This window comes from Sapajus apella, unplaced genomic scaffold (assembly GCF_009761245.1).
Source record: "Sapajus apella isolate SASKATOON/1434 unplaced genomic scaffold, GSC_monkey_1.0 scaffold62, whole genome shotgun sequence".
Lineage (NCBI taxonomy): Eukaryota > Metazoa > Chordata > Mammalia > Primates > Cebidae > Sapajus > Sapajus apella.
The window spans coordinates 921,058-940,921 of NW_022437002.1; the positions used below are offsets into that span (position 1 = coordinate 921,058).

A 19,864-nucleotide genomic window follows, 5' to 3' on the forward strand; every position below is an offset into this window, starting at 1 on the left:
CCATGTTGCTCAGGCTGGTCTTGAACTCCCGACCTCAGGTGATCTGCCCGTCTTGGCGTCCAAAGTGCTTGGATATTTTTTTTTTTTTTTGAGACAGAGTCTCGCTCTGTTGCCTAGGCTGGAGTGCAGTGGCACAATCTTGGCTCACTGCAGCCTCTACCTCCCGGGTTCAAACGATTCTCCTTCCTCAGTGTCCCAAGTAGCTGGGATTACAGCTACACACCACCATGCCTGGCTAATTTTTTGTATTTTTAGTAGAGATGGGGTTTCATCATGTTGACCAGGCTGGTCTCAAACTCCTGACCTCAGGTGATCCACCTGCCTTGGCCTCCCAAAGTGCTGGGCTAATAGGCGTGAGCCACCATGCCCGGCCTAAAATTGAACGTTGACATTGTTGTCCAGGAAGTTCCCCTGTCTGGGTGCCTGGCGCCCTGCCCTCCTTCCTTTTCTCCCTTCCTTCCATCCCCCACCCTAGATCCTGTTGTTTCTAATGTGATCTCTTTTACCCACCTGTTTCTGAGAGCTAATGCCCTTGGGTTTGGGTTTGTACTTCCCACCTCCAGTGGTTTATCAAAGTGTTATCTAAGAGAGACAGTTTCCTCCCTGAGGAACCTGCTGCCATCTGTTAAGAGAACAATTCTTCCCAACCTGTCAGACACATCCGTTTAATTTTTTTTTGAGATGGAGTCGCACTCTGTCACCAGGCTGGAATGCAGTGGCGCGATCTCAGCTCACTGCAACCTCCACCTCCTGGGTTCAAGTGCTTCTCCTGCCTCAGCCTCCCGAGTAACTGGGACTACAGGTGCGCACCAGCTCATTTTTATCTTTTTGTAATTTTAGTAGAGATGGGGTTTTACCGTGTTGGCCAAGATGGTCTTGATCTCTTGACCTCATGATCTGCCTGCCTTGGCCTCCCAAACTGCTGAGACTACAGGCGTGAGCCACCTCGCCTGGCCATCTACTTTTTTAAAAACATAAATGGGCTAATTCTGCATATTCTCTATGACAAACAGAGTGATATTCTTTGCTGTATTTTACAAAAGAGAAAACTGACCCCAAAGTCTTGGTCTTTGCCTAAAAGCTGCCCTGCCTAACCCTTCACCTGGACCAGCCTTGAGGTCAGTCCAAGTCGTGCCTTCAGTGCACTTACAAACATCTCTAAGAGTCTGTTTCATGATGTGTTTATTTATTGCTCCCTCTCTGCACTGGAATGTGAACTTGGCAAGGCCATAGACCTGTCTGTTGTGTGTACTGCTCTGTCTTCAGAATTAAGCACACAGTAGGCCCTATGAGTCAGGGTTCTCCAGAGAAACAGAACCCAAAAGATGTGTGCATATGAAAAGATTTATTTTAAGCAAGTGGCTTATATGATTATGAAGGCTGGCAAGTCCAAAATCTGCAGGGCTGGAGGCCCAGGGAAGAGCCAGTGTGTTAGTTCAGGTCTGAAGGCAGAATTCCTTCTTGCTCAGGGGAAATCTATCTTTTGCACTATTCAGGCCTTCAACTGATTGGATGAGGCCCACTCACATTATGGGAGGCAATCTGCATTACTCAAAGTCCACTGATTTAAACGTTAATCTCACCTGGGTACAATGGCTCATGCCTGTAGTACCAGCTACTTGGGAGGCTGAGGTGGGAGGATTTCTTGAGGCCAGTAGTTCAAGACAAGCCTGGGCACATAGTGAGGCTCTATCCCTACAAAAAAAATTTAAAATTAGACAGCTAGCTGGGTGTGGTGGCTCAGGCCTGTAATCCCAGCACTTTGAGAGGCCAAGGTGGGTGGATCACCTGAGGTCAGGAGTTCAAGACCAGCCTGACCAACATGGAGAAATCCTGTCTCTACTAAAAAAAAATAAAATAAAATAAAATAAAATTAGCCAGACGTGTCGGTACCTGCCTGTAACCCCAGTTACTCAGGAGGCTGAGGCAGGAGAATCGCTTGAACCCAGGAGGCGGAGGTTGCAGTGAGCCAAGATTGCACCATGGCACTCCAGCCTGGGCAACAAGAGCGAAATTCTGACTCAAAAATAAATAAATAAATATTAGACAGGTGTGGTGGTGCACACCAGTAGTCCCAGCTACTCAGGAGGTTAAGGTGACAAGATTACTTGAGCTCAGGAGTTTGAGGCTGCAGTGAGCCATGATCACGCCACTGCAGTCCAGCCTGGGTAACAAAGCAAGAAAAATAATAATGATAAACTGCTCCTATTTATTTTGTTCATACTTTATGTGCTAGGTGAGGAAAATCAATCCTGGAGGATCAGAGAGGGTAGAGGATTTGCAGAGAGTCCCACCCTTACATATCACCGAACTGACCATGGAGTCTTATTTTCAGTCTGCAAACCTTCAGTCTCCCTGATCACAGGGGAAGAGTGCAGGCTCCTCCTCCCCTCTCTGGATGCCCTGGGGTCTCAGGCCTCTTCCTAGCTCTGTCCTGACCCCTCAGGGAGGGCAGACATCAGGTCAGCTGGTTTGCCAATCTGGCCAAGTCAGGCGAATGTGGTTCCCTGCAGTGGCTGCGGTTGCCATGGCACCTTCCCAAGGCTCCTCTCAGTGTAAACCTGGGGGCGAACTGTTTTGAAGCAAACAGGGAAAACAGAAGAATTCTCCCACTGATAGGGGCAACTAGCAAACAGCCAGCCGCTCCTTGAAATTCCTTTCAACACCTCGCAGATGGACCTTAGGGCCATGGAGTCTGATGCTTCCATTTCACAGGTGGGGAAACTGAGGTCCCGGATGCTTAACATTTCACAAAGAGGTTTTGTGCCTTGGCCAGGAGGGTATCTGGAGTCACAGCCCCTGCAAGTGTGGAGTGACATTGGGCAGCCTGAACGGCTCTCAGCTTTGGAATCCCCCTTTTGTAATCTGAGGATCCTAATACCCGCTCCCTGAAAGTGGCATTTGAAGGATTAAGTGAAATCATATACATATAGTGCTTCACAAAGTGCCTGGCATGGAAGCAGATGCAGCTGTTCAAGGTCATGTCCAGTGTGGGGGAAACTATTACAGGACTCAGGAGATGTGGGTTCTAATGTTGACTCTGGTACTCACTTGCTGAGTGGCTTGCGTCAGTCCCTTCACCACTCTGAATTTCAGCATCTTTTTCTGTAAACTGAAGAAGGGTGGAACTAGATGATGCCTAATTTTTATTTATTTATTTATTGAGACTGAATCTTGCTGTCGCCCAGACTGAAGTGCAGTGGCACAGTCTTGGCTCACTGCAACCTCCACCTCCTGGGTTCAAGTGATTCTCCTGCCTCAGCCTCCCAAGTAGCTGGGACTATTGGTGTGCGCCACCATGCCCGGATAATTTTATTTTTTTGTATTTTTTTGTATTTTTTTTTTTGAGACAGAGTCTTGCTCTGTAACCAGGCTCGAGTGCTGTGGCACGATCTCGGCTCACTGCAACTTCTGCCTCCCAGGTTCAAGTGATTCTTCTGCCTAGCCTCCCGAGTAGCTGAGATTACAGGCACGTGCCACCACACCCAGCTAATTTTTGTATTTTTAGTAGAGACGGGGTTTCACTGTGTTGGCCAGGATGGTCTCAATCTCTTGGCCTCGTGATCCACCCGCCTTGGCCTCCCAAAGTGCTGGGATTACAGGCGTGAGCCACCGCACCTGGCCTTTTTTGTATTTTTGGTAGAGACGGGTTTCACCATGTTGGCCAGGCTGGTCTCGAACTCCTGACCTCGAGTGATCCACTTGTCTCAGTCTCCCAAAGTGCTGAGATTACAGTCATGAGCCACTGAACCCGGCCGATGCCTAATTTTCTTTCCAGTTCTACAAGTCTACATTTCTAGTGATAAAAGACTTATCCCAGAGCTCCTAAAGCTGTGTTTTTTCCACCACATCACCCTGACTCACTGCCAGATTGGCCCGGGGGTCCAACCAGGAGGCCAGTGCCCTGAGCCCGAGGGCCCTTGCAGGGGAGGCAGGGATGACTGAGCGCTGGAGCACTGGCACTCAGTCTGGCTCCCTGGTGACTGCCTCTGGTTCAGGGCCCTGCCCACGCTTTGTGGAGAGAGGCTTGGGGAGACCAGAAGCGGGGAGAGTGAAGAATACCTTGGATCTGACAAGGTCAACTGAAAGTAATTGTCAATACCTTCAGCATCAGAGTATGCAAATGAGGCAGGGGGTGATTTGATGCTCCTGACAGTAATTGCTGAGGGTAGAGGAGGAGAAGAGAAGGGACCAGGTGGGTATTAGAATTACAGTGGAAGGAATGGGAAGTAATTGCGGAGGGTAGAGGAGGCATGGGCCGATTCGATGCTCCAGACAGTAATTGTTAAGGATAGAGGAGGAGGAGAGAGGGGACCATGTGGGTATTAGAATTTCAGTGGAAGGAGTGGGAACTCCAGTCTGGTGGGGAAGGGTTAGGATAGGGCAGGAAACTAACCAGGGTAAGCAGAGAAGAAAAAGCAGAGAAAGAGAAGGGAAGGACTGATTTTTGCCTGAGAAAGATAACAGCTTTATAGAAAAACCAGGAGCAGGCTGAGTTTTTCAAAGAATGTTTCCTTCCACCATCATGCTGTTTCATAATCCTATACAACATATATGATGACGCTGATGCCCAGGCTGATGCAGTGCTGTCATAGCCCACTGCAACCTCAGACTGATGGCCTCAAGCTATCCTCCCGCCTCAGCCTCCAATGCAAGTGGGACTTCAGGTACACACCACCATGCCTGGCTATTTTTCTTTTTTTGTAGAGATGGGGGTCTTGATATGTCACCAAGGCTGGTCTCAAACTCTTGGCTTCAAGCAATTCTCCTGCCTCAGCTTCCCAAAGTGCAGGGATTACAGGTGTGAGTGATATTATTATTATTGCCTCTTAACAGATGATGAAACGGAGGGCTGGGAAAATGGAAATAATTATCCAAAGTCACATCACTGTCTGTGGCCCACCCAGTGTTTAAAACCAGAGTCTGTACATTCGATCACAGAATTCCACCTCCAAACAAGGACATATTCATTCCAATATACCAGGCCCACTTATTCCTGTGAAATTCTTCTTGGGATGTTAGTGCAAGAAGAATGCACATTGGTGCATCCTTTAGGAATGCTTTTAGCTGCAAAGGACAAAAAACATGACTAGGAGTGGCTTAAAAAAAAGGTCTTGAAGCAGGCAGTCCAGAGGTGGTGTACCTGGACTTCAACAACATCGCCAAAGAGCCAGGCTCATTCCGTCTTTCCATTCTTACCACGTCACCATATTGGCTTTTCATCCTAATGCGTACTGCTTCATGTTTTCAGGGTGGCTGCTACAGCTCCAGGAATCATATCAGCCTCCCAAGGAGCAGGGGCAAACAGTTTTCTCCTGATGGAGCTTTGATTTTTATCCTGGAATAAAAGTTTGTCAGCAGATTTCTCTTTATGTCTCATTGGTCATGTATCTACTCCTAGACCAGTCAGTGCTGTAGAAAGTATATATTATGATGGCTCCTGCTTAACATATCACTCCAAAATCTAGTGGCTAGAGACAACCCCCATTTATTGTTGCTACAAGTCTATGGGAGCTGGGTAGTCCTGGCTGATCTTGGCTGGGCTCACTCCTGTGTCTGTGGCCAGCTGTTGGGTTGGCTGGGGGTTGGCTGGTCTAGGATGGCATTACTTACTAAAGTGTCTGGTATTGGCTGGCTCTAACTGGGGTGCTAGGTTGAGTGTATTCACCCTCCAGCAGGCTGGCCCAGGCTTATTCCTATGGCAGCAATAGGGTTCTGAGACTGGGTGGGAGAATGCAAGGCCTTTTGGGGCTCAGACTCTGAACTGGAACTCTCATTTCCATCCCATTCTTTGGACAAAGCAAGTCACAGGCTGGCTTAGGACCCAGGGGTGGGAAAATAGTCTCAACCACTTGTATGGGAGGGGCTGCAAAGTCACATTGCAACGGGCATAGAGAGGAATGAAGAATTGTGACCCCTTTGCAATTTACCACAGGTTACCATGATGTATTTAGATCAGTTTATTCCTTGAGGCAGAAAAGGTGCTTCTTTCCCCAAATGAAGGGAAAACCCTTATCCCCTGATGGGGTGGAGGGGGTGGGGTACAGCTGCAGGGAATGAGGAGGAAACACTGGTGTTGGGCAGACAGCTAAAAGTGTCTGGACAGGACATCAATCCCAGGTACATGGAAATGAAGGGAGATTTTGCACCTTCAGTTCCTCCAAGTTACCAACCTTCTTCTGAAAAGCATAATTTTCATCTTTCTTTTGTTGATGCCTATTATAGGCCTCATGATGATTCCTCTAACAGGTGTAGGCATTTCCTCCATGACACTCAGATGCAAAAACAAATTTTAAAAAAATCAGATAAACTCTGTCTCTGCCTCATCCACCAGGGTTGTGAGAAAATCCATCCTCAGTCACTGGGGAAGAGGGGGCCAGTTTTTCTGCTCTGTTGAGGTTTTCCCGGTCCAGGAAACAGGGGGCAGAGGCCTGTGTCATTTGTTCCGTCAAAATAATCTCTGAAGGGCTTTTGTTCAAGCCTCAGGGTCCATTCAAAAGAGGGAGACAGCCTATGTTCCCTTGACCTTCAACTTGTTGCAGAACTTCTCCCAGACTCTTACCACCCACCAAAGTCTTCACTCAAAGAACCCACCACTCCTCCATTCTCCCCTTCTCATAGAATCCAGTTCTCTGTCCTGCCTGGGACCACCCTCCCTGTATTGGTCCATTTTCACGTTGCTGATAAAGACATACCTGAGACTGGGTAAATTATAAAGAAAAAGAGGTTTAATGGACTCACAGTTCCACCTGGCTGGGGAGGGCTCACAATCATGGTGGAAAGTGAAAGGCATGTCTTACACGGCAGCAGGCAAGAAAGGGATCTTCCCTTATCAAACCACCGATCTCATGAGATTAATTCACTACCACGAGAACAGTATGGGGGAAACCACCCCCATAATTCAATTATCTCCCACTGGGTCCCTCCCACAACATGTGGAAATTATGGGAGTTACAAGTCAAGATGACATTTGGGTGGGGACACAGCCAAACTATATCACTCTCTCTTCAACTCCTCTCCTTCCTCCTCCTGACAGACCTAAGCCTCCCCAGCAATGCCTGGATGGGATGGTCTTCAAGGGACTCAGGACTTGACTGTACTTCCAGGAGAGAGACGCGCCCCACGGGAACAGACACTGTGTGATGGAAACTCATCTGGGGGAGCAGGGAGGAAGTGGCATCTCAGATGAGAAGTGATAGAGGTGTTGGAGTGGGTTAGATGCCAAAGGGCCAGGGAGGGTGCACTAGAGCATTCCAAACAGAGCAGCCATCATCACAGCAATAGCTAACACCTGGTGAACACTGTCTATACACCAGGTGCCATAAAGTAGGTACTTTCGCTGTCCCCAGTTTAGGAAACCTACAGAAGTTACATAACTCACCCAAAGTCATGCAACTAGTTAAGTGGGTGAGCTGGGATTTCAAATCCAATCAGTCCAATGCCCAAGCCTTTATCTTAACCATTCAGATAAAACAGGAGGTGAGAGAAAGAAGTTTGGAGAACCTCAAGGAGTTTATTTTGGTTGGAACCCAGCATGTAAAGCTGTAAGGTGGTGCAAGGGGCCGGTGAGGTAGAGAGAGGTGAGAAGCACCCAGGAACCATGTTACTGCTTGAAGGCAGCAAGCCTGGGTGCAGGGAGATCTTTTCAGAGGCTATTTTAGTAGTTTCAGCGAGAAGTTGTGCCTATAATCCCAGATTTGGGAGGCCAAGGCAGGTGGATCACCTGAGGTCAGGAATTCGAGACCAGTCTGGCCAACACAGTGAAGCCCTGTGTCTACCAAATATATAAAAATTAGCAGGGTGTGGTGGCACATGCCTATAGTCCCAGCTACTCAGCAGGCTGAGGCAGGAGAATCAATTGAACTTGGGAGGCGGAGGTTGCAGCGAGCTGAGATCGAGCCACTGCTCTCCAGCCTAGGCAACGGAGTGAGACCCTGTCTCAAGAAAAAAAAAATGGTGGTATGTCAGACTAGGAGGAAATTGGTAATAAGAATGAAGAACAATGTCACGATTCAGAGATTATAAAGGAAGAATGGACAAGACCTGGTGATTGCTTAGAAGTGGCGGAAAGAAAGAGAGAGGAATCAAGAATGATTCTCAGGTTTCTAGCTTGAGCAACTAGGTGGGTAGTGCCAATCCTATTTCTTTTGCCAATTTGCTGTGTATCCTTGGGGATCCCACCAGGCTCTCTAGAAGTCTGTCTTCCCAGCTATCAAATGAAGATAATGAAACCTAACCTCCCCATATATGAGGCTGATGTCAAGATGAAGTCATCAATCTGGAAGTACTTTATTTATTTATTTATTTTTATTTTGAGATGGAGTCTTACTCTGTCACCCAGGCTGGAATGCAGTGGCGCTGTCTTGGCTCACTGCAACCTCTGCCTCCTGGGTTCTAGTGGTACCCCTGCCTCAGCCTCCAGAGTAGCTGGGATTACAGGTGCCCACTACCATGCCTGGCTACTTTTTGTATTTTTTGTAGAGACAGGGTTTCACCATGTTGACCAGGCTGGACTCAAACTCTTGACCTTAAGTGATTTGCCAGTCTCAGCCTCCCAAAGTGCTGGGATTACAGGCATGAGCCACTGTGTCTGGCCTGGAAGTCCTTTGGAAAGTCAAAAGCCCTTTGCATTATTTTATGGTTATCTTTGCCATCCTCTCCGCTCCCGGAGCCAGCTGACGGAGCCAGACTGAGAGGCAACCCAGGGGAGCTGCCTGCTCACTGGGAGGCAGCCGCTGTATTTTCTATCAGGCAGCTCTGTCTCTTTGGCAGGTGGGAGCCACATTCCCACATACTAAATTGTTAATAGCTTCCCCAGGGAGTTCCTTTCTGCTCTGACTCCTTCAGTGATTTCTGTTTCTCTCCTGCTGACGCCTTCCTATGCCCTGAGCTGGCCCAGGATTTCCCATCCATTTTTCTCTTCATTCCTCCCACCTTGAGGTCAGGATATGGACAAGCTCCAAAAACAGCTCAAACTCTTCTGTCACCCAGGTATGGAGGACTGTGTCTACCCTGGTCCTCCCCAAGAGTGGGGATGAATTCAAGAATCTCCCAAGCTCCAAGTAAATCATTGCCCTCCACCTGGGGGAAACTCTGCTGAACAGAGGCAGATGGAGTATATTTTTCTGAGTGACAGTCTTTGTGCTGGGAGGCAGCACGGTCTAGTAGTCAGAAGACTGGGGTTTGGAGTCACATGGACCTGGCTTGGCATCTCGGTTCTGGCTTGGGCAGGTAAGCTGACCTCTGCAAAATGGAATAAAATAACCCTATATGCTGTTAGGGCTGCTTGGGGATTAAATGAGATAATCCACAAAGCATTTGGCTCAGTGTCTGCCGTAGAACATGCTCTCCATAAATGGTAGCCAATGGGGTTGTTATATGAATTTGTGACCGCGGAAATGAGACTGCCTTTTAAAGGTAAGTAGACTAGAAGACCAGGTGCAGTGGCTCATACCTATAATTCCAGCACTATGGGAGGCTTCAGCCCAGGAGTTCGAGACCAGCCTGGGCAACGTAGTGAGACACCATCTCTACAAAAAAAAATTAAAGGCCAAGTGCAGTGGCTCACACCTGTAATCCCAGCATTTTGGGAGCCTGAGGCGGGGGGATCACCAGGTCAGGAGTTCAAGGTCAGCCTTGGCAAGATAGTGAAACCCTGTCTCTACTAACAATACAAAAAACTTAGCTGGGCATAGCGGCGGGTGGCTGTAATCCCAGCTACTCCGGAGGCTGAGGCGGAGGTTGCAGTGAGCCAAGAGCGTACCACTGCACTTGTGAGCCGAGATCACACCACTGCACTCCAGCCTGGGCGACAAAGCAAGACACCATCTCAAAAAAAAAAATTTTTTTTTTTAAATTAGCTGGGTGTGGTGGTGCATGCCTGTGGTCCTAACAGCTGGGGAGGCTTAGGTGGGAGGATCACTTGATCCTGGGAGGTAGAGGCTGCATAAACTAGAATGCTCGCACCCATGTAAGAATTGATCATTTCCAAGTTTTCACTTCATTTTATAGGTCATTGTGGAAATCCCTTTAGAAGCCTTTGAATTTCCATTTGTTCTTCCAATGTCCAGAATGGGGCAATTCACTTGCACTTGGCATGTATGTTTTCTTAGCAATTATTTCACTCAGGTACTTGGTCATTTACATATCTTTCACAACTTCTTTTTTTTTTTTTTTTTTTGAGATGGAGTTTCGATCTTGTTGCCCAGGCTGGAGTGCAGTGGCGTGATCTTGGCTCACTGCAACCTCCGCCTCCCAGGTTCAAGCCGTTCTCCTGCCTCAGCCTCCCAAGTAGCTGGGATTACAGGCACCCATCACCAGGCCCAGCTTTTTTTTTTTTTTTTTTTTTTTTTGTATTTTTGGTAGAGATGGGGTTTCACCATGTTGGTCAGGCTGTTCTTGAACTCCTGACTTCAGGTGATCTACCTGCCTTGGCCTCCCAGTGTGCTGGGATTACAGGCGTGAGCCACCACTCCCAGCCCTCCTTCACAACTTCTTGATTGTGAACTTCTTTAAGAAAAAAAAAATTACAAGGCCGGGCGCGGTGGCTCACGCTTGTAATCCCAGCACTTTGGGAGGCCGAGGCGGGTGGATCACAAGGTCAAGAGATCGAGACCATCCTGGTCAACATGGTGAAACCCCGTCTCTACTAAAAATACAAAAATTAGCTGGGCATGGTGGCGCCTGCCTGTAATCCCAGCTACTCAGGAGGCTGAGGCAGGAGAATTGCCTGAACCCAGGAGGCGGAGGTTGCGGTAAGCCGAGATCGCGCCATTGCACTCCAGCCTGGGTAACAAGAGCGAAACTCCGTCTCAAAAAAAAAAAAAAGAAAAAAAAATTACAAAGTAGCCAACATTGGAACTGAGCTTTTTTATTCAGTCACTCATCAAGTGAGCACCTGTGTGTCAGGGCCTGCGCTAAGGAGGGCACAGAAATGCGCAAGATCTTTTAATGTTTTTTTCAACTTTTTTTTTCATTTTCTTTTTGTCAACTTTTTTTTTTGAGACAGGGTCTTGCTGTTACCCAGGCTGTAGTTCAGGGGCACGATCTCGGCTCACTGCAGCCTCTACTTTCCAGGTTCAAATGATCCTCCCACCTCAGTCTCCCAAGTAGCTGGGACTAATTTTTGTATTTTATTTTTTTTATTTTGTAGAAACAGGGTTTTGCCATGTTACCCAGGCTGGTTTCAAATTCGTAGGCTCAAGTGATCTGCCTGCCTCAGTCTCCCAAACTGTTGGGATTACAGGTGTGTGCCACCCTGCCCGGTCTTTTTCAATTTGTTTTGTAGATCTAGGGGGTCCATGTGCAGGATTGTTACCTGGGTATGTTGTGTGATGCTGTGGTTTGAGGTATTAATGATCCTGTCAACTCAGCTATTGAGCGTAGTACTCAGTGGTTCGTTTTACACAAGACTTTTGTGTGTGAAGGTGATGCACAAAAAATCCAATAATACAAACACACACGTGGGAAACTGTTGATATGTGAAGAAGAGGTACATGATGCTACCAGATAATAAGGAGCGCTGGGCCAGTGGGAGGTGGGGTGGGGATCAGTGAAGGTTTCACAAAGGAAGTGATATTTAAGCTGAAACTTGAGGGATAAATAATGCTTAGGGCCAGGCTCGATGGCTCATGCCTGTAATCCCAGCACTTTGAGAGGCCAAGGCACGTGGATCACGACATCAGGAGTTCAAGATGGTGAAGATGGTGAAACCCCATCTCTACTAAAAATACAAAAATTAGCCAGGTGTGGTGGCAGGTGCTTGTAATCCCAGCTACTTGGGAGGCTGAGGCAGAGAATTGCTTAAATCAGGGAGGTGGAGTTTGCAGTGAGCCAAGATCGTGCCACTGCATTCCAGACTGGGCGACAGAGTGGGAGTCCGTCTTAAAAATAAATAAATAAATAAATAAAAATTAAAAAAAAATTTAAAAAACCACTTAGGCTGAGGAAGTAGTCCAGCCTTCCGAGTGGAAGGAATAGAATGTTCAAATGTCCCAAGGTAGGAAAAAACTTGGCTTGGAGGTTTAGGGAGGGGACCAGAATTCCAATAAAGCAGCCCTCCTCCTTCCTGTCCCAATTTCTCTCTGCTGGCACTAGAAAAGTCTCTGAGGACCAGGCCCTATGGGACAGGGGAGAGAGTTTTGGCAGCAGGTGACCACAGCAAAAATCTTTCTGATAAGTCCTTGGGTGGTTGAGTGGGAAAGTCCTGGAGTGGGGGTTGCTGTAGTTGGTAGAGGCGCCTGGCCAGCAGCTAAGTGGGTAGAGAAAATGTCAAAGAGGGTGAACTTGGGAATTCTCGCTTTGTTTTTTTCTGGGAATGGGTAGGAGCCTTGCACATCGATGGATGACTCCAGCTAGTGGGTGAGATGAGGGAGGGGTCCTTGCCCAGCCACACACAGAGCCCAGAGCTCAGAACACCTAATGTTGCTCCACTCCAATTCCCTTTGGGATCTTTATTATCCAAAAAGCATTTCTTGAGCACCTCCTGTGACCCCAGCCCTCTCCTGGATGCTAGGATCAATCAGGCCTGGTCCCTTTAAGGAGGGAGACCAGTTCTGATAGAAATAATTACTATATGGTTTAATTTAGTGTCGAGCTTCAGTCTTCTCATCTGTAACATGGGGACAATAATGGAAGCTACACCAAAGGGTTGGTGGTGCATGGATAAAGTGCTTATCACAGTGCCTGGGAGGAGTAATGCTTGGTAGAGAGGAAGTTCTGGAAAGGCTGGGCACCCCAAGGAGAAGGATGACCTAGCCAAGTGCCCCACTTCCATCTGCTCACACTGCCGCCAGAGTGCTCCTTAAGGTGGTCTTCAAGAGCCTGCCCATCACCTCATCCCCCTCACTTCCTGCCTTCTCCTCTTCCTGACTTCCTTTTAGTCCCTCTGTTTCCTGTATCCGGAATCCTCTCCCTTGTTTCTTCCTTAAGTTAGTTCCTCCCCAAACTTCACACCACACCTCAAGTGTCGTTTCCCCAGGGACGCTGTCCTGACCGTTGGGTTTTGTAGACCCTGCCACTTTCTCCATTTCTACCTATATCTGAGTGTAATTTTAGGATTGCTCTCTCTCTCTCTCCTGCACTGGGCTGTAAGCCCCAGGAAGCAGAGGCTGCCTCTGGTTTTGTGTACTAGAGGGTCCCACTAAATACCTGGCTCTTCTATTAGGCACCCTCAAAATATTTGCTGAGCGAATGAATGGGATGCAAGAAAGGCACGGATAATACGGGTTATTTACGGAGCATGCAACTGTGCGCAGGGCACTGCGCTAAGCTCTTTGTTCGAATCGTTTTATTCAGTCTCCCCAATCACCCTCTGAGGGAGGTGGTACGATTTTCCTCAAGTCACAGACAAAGAGAGTGAAGGTGTGGGAGGTTAAGTAACTTACACAAGGTCACTCGCCGGTTAGTGCAGGGGCGGGAGGCGGGACCCACACCCAGGTCCCTCTGACACCAAAGTGGCAAGGGGGTGGGGAGGGGAGTCCAGGCTGGGACTGGGCGCACCGGAGCTGGCGAAGCATCCCTAGGAGGGGGCGGGAGGCCTCCCCTGCCCAGCTCTGAGCCGGTGGTGCAGCGCCCGCCCCCGGTCGCGGGCGCAGACTGGCGGCCGCCTCCGGGCCACGTGGTGCGCGCGGCGGGCGCGTCCGAGGAGCCTGCGGCTGCTCAGGGCTCACAGAGCTCCGGGCGAGGAGAGCGGGCGGACGCCGGGGGCTGGGCCGGTGTGGGCGGCGAGGCCGGCGGAGGAGGCGCAGAGACAGCGGGGCGACCGGGGCGCGGTAGCCGGCGGCGTCGGGGCCGCGGCCTCTGCCTTCGGGCGCCCCTCGCGCCGGGTCCCCGCGCCCAGGGCGCACAGTAGAGAAGTACGCGGCGTGGCCGGCCGGCAGCCATGGAACCGGCCCCCTCCGCCGGCGCCGAGCTGCAGCCCCCGCTCCTCGCCAACGCCTCGGACACCTACCCCAGCGCCTTCCCCAGCGCGGGCGCCAATGCGTCGGGGCAGCCGGGCGAGCGGAGCGCCTCGTCCCTCGCCCTGGCAATCGCCATCACCGCGCTCTACTCGGCCGTGTGCGCCGTGGGGCTGCTGGGCAACTTGCTCGTCATGTTTGGCATCGTCCGGTGAGTCCGCTGCGGGCCGGCGCCGCAGGGCTGGGGCCCGGGGTGAGGGCGGGGATCACGGACTTGGGACCCCAAGCCCGGACCCCACATTCCCCGCGCCTCCACACTTCCTGGAGGGGCACCTGGAGCCCAGCAAGAGGCGAGGCCACTTACATCGAGGGGGACACAGGAATGTGTGTCATCGTGTAGTGTGTGTGTGTGTGCGTGTGTGTGTGTGTGTGTGTGTGTGGTGGAGGGGTGCATCGAGCTTGACTAAATTACATTTGATCATCTGTTGGCGTCCCCTTGCTTGTTTGTGGGACAGTTTGGCGTCAGTTTATGTGTCTGTCACAGTTTGTGAGTGGGTGGTTATGACAGGACAGCTGTATGTTTGGACGTCGGAAACATGTCCATGGGGTGGGCAGAGCTGCTCTGAGGTGCCTTGGACTTTTGGGGAGATGGGTGTGAGGGCGCCATGCAGGCAGGGCGCACAGGAGGGTGCTGCGTGTTGGCACCTCGCCTTGGGGCCCTTACCAAGTCATTTTTGGTGATCATCTGTTAGGGTCCCTGGGCTGGTGCGTGCTTGTCCCTGTCAGTTTGTGATTCTGCCTGAATGCAACAGTGCGACTGTTATTTTCTTGTCAAGCCCCTGAAACCCCGAGGGCAGCAGAGCATCCAGAATGGCCATGGTACCTGTGTTTGTGCAGCTGTGTGTGCCTTTGCCAGTGATTCCTGGATACCATGGGCGGCGGCTGCGGGACCCCACCACTTCTCTGTTCCCTTCCCCAGTGGCCGCCTGGTCAGGAGCTCTGAATAGGGTTCAGAGAAGCCTCACGCCCTCCTCACAAATGCCCTCTCCCATTTTCTCGTTGCCTCCTTTAATGGTCTTTTGCCAAAGGCCACAGTGGTTGTTCTGGGCTGGAGTGGATTTTGAGCTTTCACCCCAGCAAGTGAGGTGCTCTTCTTGGAGTTTATGGAGAGAGCTGGGACCTTCTCAGAGTCTAAGACATCAGCTTGCCCCAGAAGTAGCCCTCCTGATACAGCCCCACAAGCCCAGACATGGCCAATAAGGGTTGAGAGGAAAACTTCCATGCTTAAAACAAAGATGCCCTGGTATTTACTCTTAGTTGAAAATGCGTCCTGTGTGCTTGTGCACCGAGGACATGGCCCTAAACCTCTCTGGGCTGTGGTGCCACCATGCAGGGTGTAGCTCAGGCGGTGGACTCAGAGGTTGAAGAGATGAACTGTAGTCTCAGCCCAATCATGGATGCCCAGGCAGTATTCTTCCTGTCCCTCCTCCCATCTGCCTCAGTTTCGCTGTCCGAAGAATAGAGACCCAGTCTCCTCAATTGGAAAGTATGAATTCCAGGGTATGGGGTGTCTTCGGGGCAGATGTGTTATGTTGGAGCATGGGATGAGGTGTGTGGGTGCCAGTGGGCTTCAGCATTGATGATCTCTGGGGGATCTTTGCTCCTCCAGAAAGAATGGCGGGTACAGGAATTTCCTGTGCTTTCCATGACTCATCACCAGCAACACTGGGAGCCTTCCCCCCTGCATATGCAGGACTGATCTTGGCATTGTGTCTTTGTCAGTGATTCTCGCCACTTCGCAGGCTTAGAGGCAGGCCAGTCCCAGCATTAATCCCTGCTCTGCCAGGAACTGGCTGTGTGACTTGGGCGAATCATTTAGCCTCTCTGAGCCTCAGTTTCTTCATCTGTAGAATGAAGTAAGGGTAAATCTTCTCCCTCAGGGTTGCTGTGAGGTGTCAGTGAGAAAGCACATACCGCAGCTAGCCTGGCGCCTGCACCCAGTAAATGGATGCTGTCTATATAGTGAGGAGGAGGGATTTTCTAGATCCTGCGGAATCTGACTGAAGAAGGGAGCTTGAGGGAGGCATTTGTCCTAAGGTGGGCCTGAAAGGAGCTGTGATTTTGAGATCTCCGGCTTCCTGGCACCCACCCTGTCTAGGGGAGCTCCGGGTGCCCAAGTCTGGGAAAAACCGAGCAGCAGTGTGTTCAGTCTCATTTCCAACCATTTCCCCAAGGCCTCTGGCTGGTGGGCTGACTCAGCACAGCTTCCCCACTACCATTGAGGAAGGGGAGGGGCTCCCACTGCTGAGAGTCCACTGTGGGGGGCTCTGGGCTCAGCCTGCTAGGGGCATTCCCACACAGCCTTCCAGGAATCGCATTGCCCAGTGTATGCAAACAGCTTAGTGGACCTCTTGGGGTCCCCACGTTGCTAAGACGTAGCGCTGATCAACCATTTATGTGAAAACTGTATCTCAGGGTCTGAATAATTGAATCCTCACCTTCAGTCCTATGGGACAAACATTAGAATCATCACCAGCACTCGCATCCTGCAGATAAAATGAGGGATCTGTGGCTCAGAGAGAGGCAAGGTGACTTGCTCTCGGAGGGTACCACAGCTGGCACCAGGCCCAGAGCTAGAATCCTAGTCTGTGACTTAAGTCCCGAACTTTTCGCCACAGTTGCCTGGGGAAGAGGACAGTCAAAGCGTAGTCTGGAAGGAGGGTGGCAGAATCCTGTCCCTCCTCTTTTATTTTTGAGACAAGCTCTCTCTGTTGCCCAGGCTGGAGCATCATGATCACAGCTCACTGCAGCCTCAACCTCCTGGGCTTAACGTGGTTCTCCCCTGCAGTCTCCTGGGTAGCGCGACTATGGGCACACGCCATGCTAACTTTTGTATTTTTTGTAGAGACAGGATTTTGCCATGTTGCCTAGGCTGGTGTCAAGCTTCTAAGCTCAAGTGATCCACGCGCCTCGGCCTCCCAAAGTGCTGGGATTACAGGCGGAGCCATTGTGCCTGGCTCTGTCCTTCCTCTGGTCCTAGATTCCTCAGAGAACAGAGACCTGGGAACTGTGCTCCTCCGTGCTACTCAGCCTGGGCATTTTAGGCTGCTGTCCTTTGGGGAGGGGGAATGACGGGGGCTGGCGCTTAGACCTTCCCCAGTGAACAGTGAACGAGAGGCTGAGGGCAGGGCAGCTGCCTGCCTCTTGGCTTCTGCTGGAAAAGTCCCAAGGGCAGTGGGGAGAGGGCAGCCCGGGCTGGAGAAAAACCCCTGCTCCCCTGAAGGGCTCCTAGAGCTGCACTCCATCTGCGGTTTCCTGGCAGCCACAACCAGCACATGAGTTGGTTACTGGGTTGAGTAAATGAGTGATTGAATGAGTGAATTCTGCCAGCCAGTCCCGAGCTTAGGCAGCTTGTTGTGGGGTGGGGGGTGGGGGGCAGGGGATGTTGTGCAAGGAAAGATTCAGAGATCCTTGGGGAAGGAAGCAGGGTGGTAGAGTGGGCAGAGCTGTGGCTCTGGAGCCAGACACATCTGAGTTCAAAGCCACTTACTTGCTGTGTACCCGGGCTAGTGACGAGCTGTCTGAAGCTCTTCTCATTGAAGTGGGAACACCGACAGCGCCTCCAGGGTGGGGGTGAGGATAAGTGGCATAATGTGTGATATCTGAGCCTTTTAGACCCTAAGCCCTTTGAGAACAAGGAGGGGCTCTGTGTGAAGAACTGAAAAGAATTAACTCATTCTACAACATTCTACACACTGTGTGCTAAATGCCGAGAAAACAGTGCACCGCGCTCCGGAGGAGCTGTGGCCAGGAAGCAGGACGCCGGTGAGGGCCCGAACGGAAGAGCCAGGAATCTCAGAATTCCAGGTCAGAAGCACCCTTTGTCCCGCAGGCTCCGCACTCTGGCCTGTCTCCCTTCCAAGGAGCCGCCTGAGAAGCCCTCTCATCCTGGAGGCGTGAGAGGGGCCTCTGGGAATTGCGCTTTTAGCAAACAGCCTGTGGCTCCGGGGGATGAGGCTTTTATGAAGCGTGAGTGGGATTTCTGTGGACAGGTGGTCCCACTGCCTCCTCCTGCGTGTGGGATTGGTCAGCATGATGCCTTGTGCTGACCATGGGGATGCCCTGGTCCTCAGGGCAGACGCTGGACAACTCCTCCTTCTGGGCTGCTGCGCTGCCATCTTGGAGACTTCCCACGGGCATCCCACTGGGTAGGTGAGGTGCGATGGGCTTAGCAGGCCCCTCACCTATGGCAGGTGACCCCTTCCTCCTCCTGCCTGGCCCAGAGCTTCCTTGGTGGCCCAACCCAGAACCTGAGCAAGAGGAGTCAGTGCTTTTCTACCTGGCCTCCTGTCTGTTCCGCAGCCTTCCCTGCCTCCTCTGTGCCCTGAGCCTGGTTTCAGCAGGTTTGTACCCTTGCTGCACCTCCTGCTTCCTGCCTGCCCCTGCCAGCCTCCGAGAGATGACTTCAGCCTGTGTGCTTCTCGGCCCCTTGATCTTGCCTGAGCCCAAGTCTCTTCTGATTTTTCTCCTTGTATCAAATGCTGGCTCTGCCACCTCCTAAGAGCTTTAGCAAGCCGGATCGCCTCTGAGCGTCTGTCTCCATTGGGAAGATGTGGGTAATAGCACTGCCATCAGTACTGTTGTCCTCCGGATTGGATGAGATGATGTTGGCAAAGCACCACGTTTTCCCTCCTATCCGAGGTGACTGCAGCACCCAGCAGGGAGGGGGTTGAGCCAGGCAGGCAGGGTCAGGATGGGTGAATGAAGGGTGCTGATTATCTCTTCTGTCTCCCTTTGAGGTTCTAGAAGCTGCTGGGGAAAATGCTGAAGTGCCTTCTTAGCAGAATTTGTAGCACTGAATCCCTGTCCTATTTTTGGAAGCCCCTTGGCTTCTTGTCTCCCTGCCCTGTCTTGGGGTCAGGACCAAGGGCCCCGGGGCCAGGAGCGATTCCAGTGAGATGGCTCAGTGCAGTGGTAAAGGCTGTGGCTAGAGGTCAGGGAGTGCCTGGTCTCTATCCAGGTCCCAGAGGTGTGACTTTGGGCAAAAACAGCTTAACTTTTCTGAGCCTCTTTTTTTTTTTTTTTTTTTTTTTGATATGGAGCCCAGGTTGGAGTACAGTGGTGCCATCTCAGCTCACTGCAACCTCTGCCTCCCGGGTTCAAGTGCTTCTCATGCCTCAGCCTCCCCAGTAGCTAAGATTACAGGTGCATGCCACCACGCCCAGCTAGTTTTTGTGTTTTTAGTAGAGACAGGGTTTCACCACGTTGGCCAGGCTGGTCTCGAACTCCTGACCTCAAGTGATCCACCGCCTTGGCCTCCCAAAGTGCTGGGATTACAGGCATGAGTTGCCGTGCCTGGCTCATTTTTTCATTTAAAAAATTAGGGTGATATGACAGGTTATTGGGAGGACTAAAGGAGATGGAGCATGGAAAGTCCATAGCATCGCACCTGGCGTGCCCTGTGCTGTGGTTACCTGGCACTCCTGCAGCAGCTGCAGGTGACCAGAGTGCAGGTGGGCTGTTGAGGCCTGGTCATCTGTGTTTTCCACCGTAGGCTCTTTCTCATGTCCTGGATTGCCTGCACACGTACTCAGTCAGCAAAGCATTTGCTGATGCTGACCCATGCCAGGTCTATCCAGCCTCAGCTCCGCTGCCGGGACCCACAGCTTAAACCTCCGTGTGGCCTCTGTCTCCTACCACAGCCATGCCCATGCCCCTTGGTTAGTTGCAACTGCACGGACAAGTGCAGCTCCCTGGAACTATGGGAGTCCAAGGAGGCCCAGACCCAGCCAGAGGAGGGGATGCCTGTGCATGGTGGCTCCCTGGCTCCCTGGAGAGGTGCGGGCGGAGCATTCCAGACAGATGGAGCCGCAGGAGCGATGAATGATTCACCAATTCACCGAGGCTGAGCTGAGAGTGCTGGGGACCAGCGTGGCTGTGAGGATGGAGGGGCTGCAGGGACAAAA

At 51.1% G+C, this 19,864-nt stretch overlaps 1 protein-coding gene across 1 annotated transcript in view; it reads left to right on the forward strand.

Moving 5' to 3' along the window:
• Window positions 1–13,640: 13,640 nt before the first annotated feature.
• Window positions 13,641–19,864, forward strand: part of OPRD1 (opioid receptor delta 1) — a 47,429-nt gene continuing 41,205 nt past the window's right edge. The window contains exon 1 of the mRNA XM_032246609.1: window positions 13,641–14,109. Within this exon, the coding sequence (XP_032102500.1) occupies window positions 13,883–14,109 (227 nt within the window). The 5' untranslated portion in view covers window positions 13,641–13,882. The remainder of the gene's footprint in view (window positions 14,110–19,864) is intronic.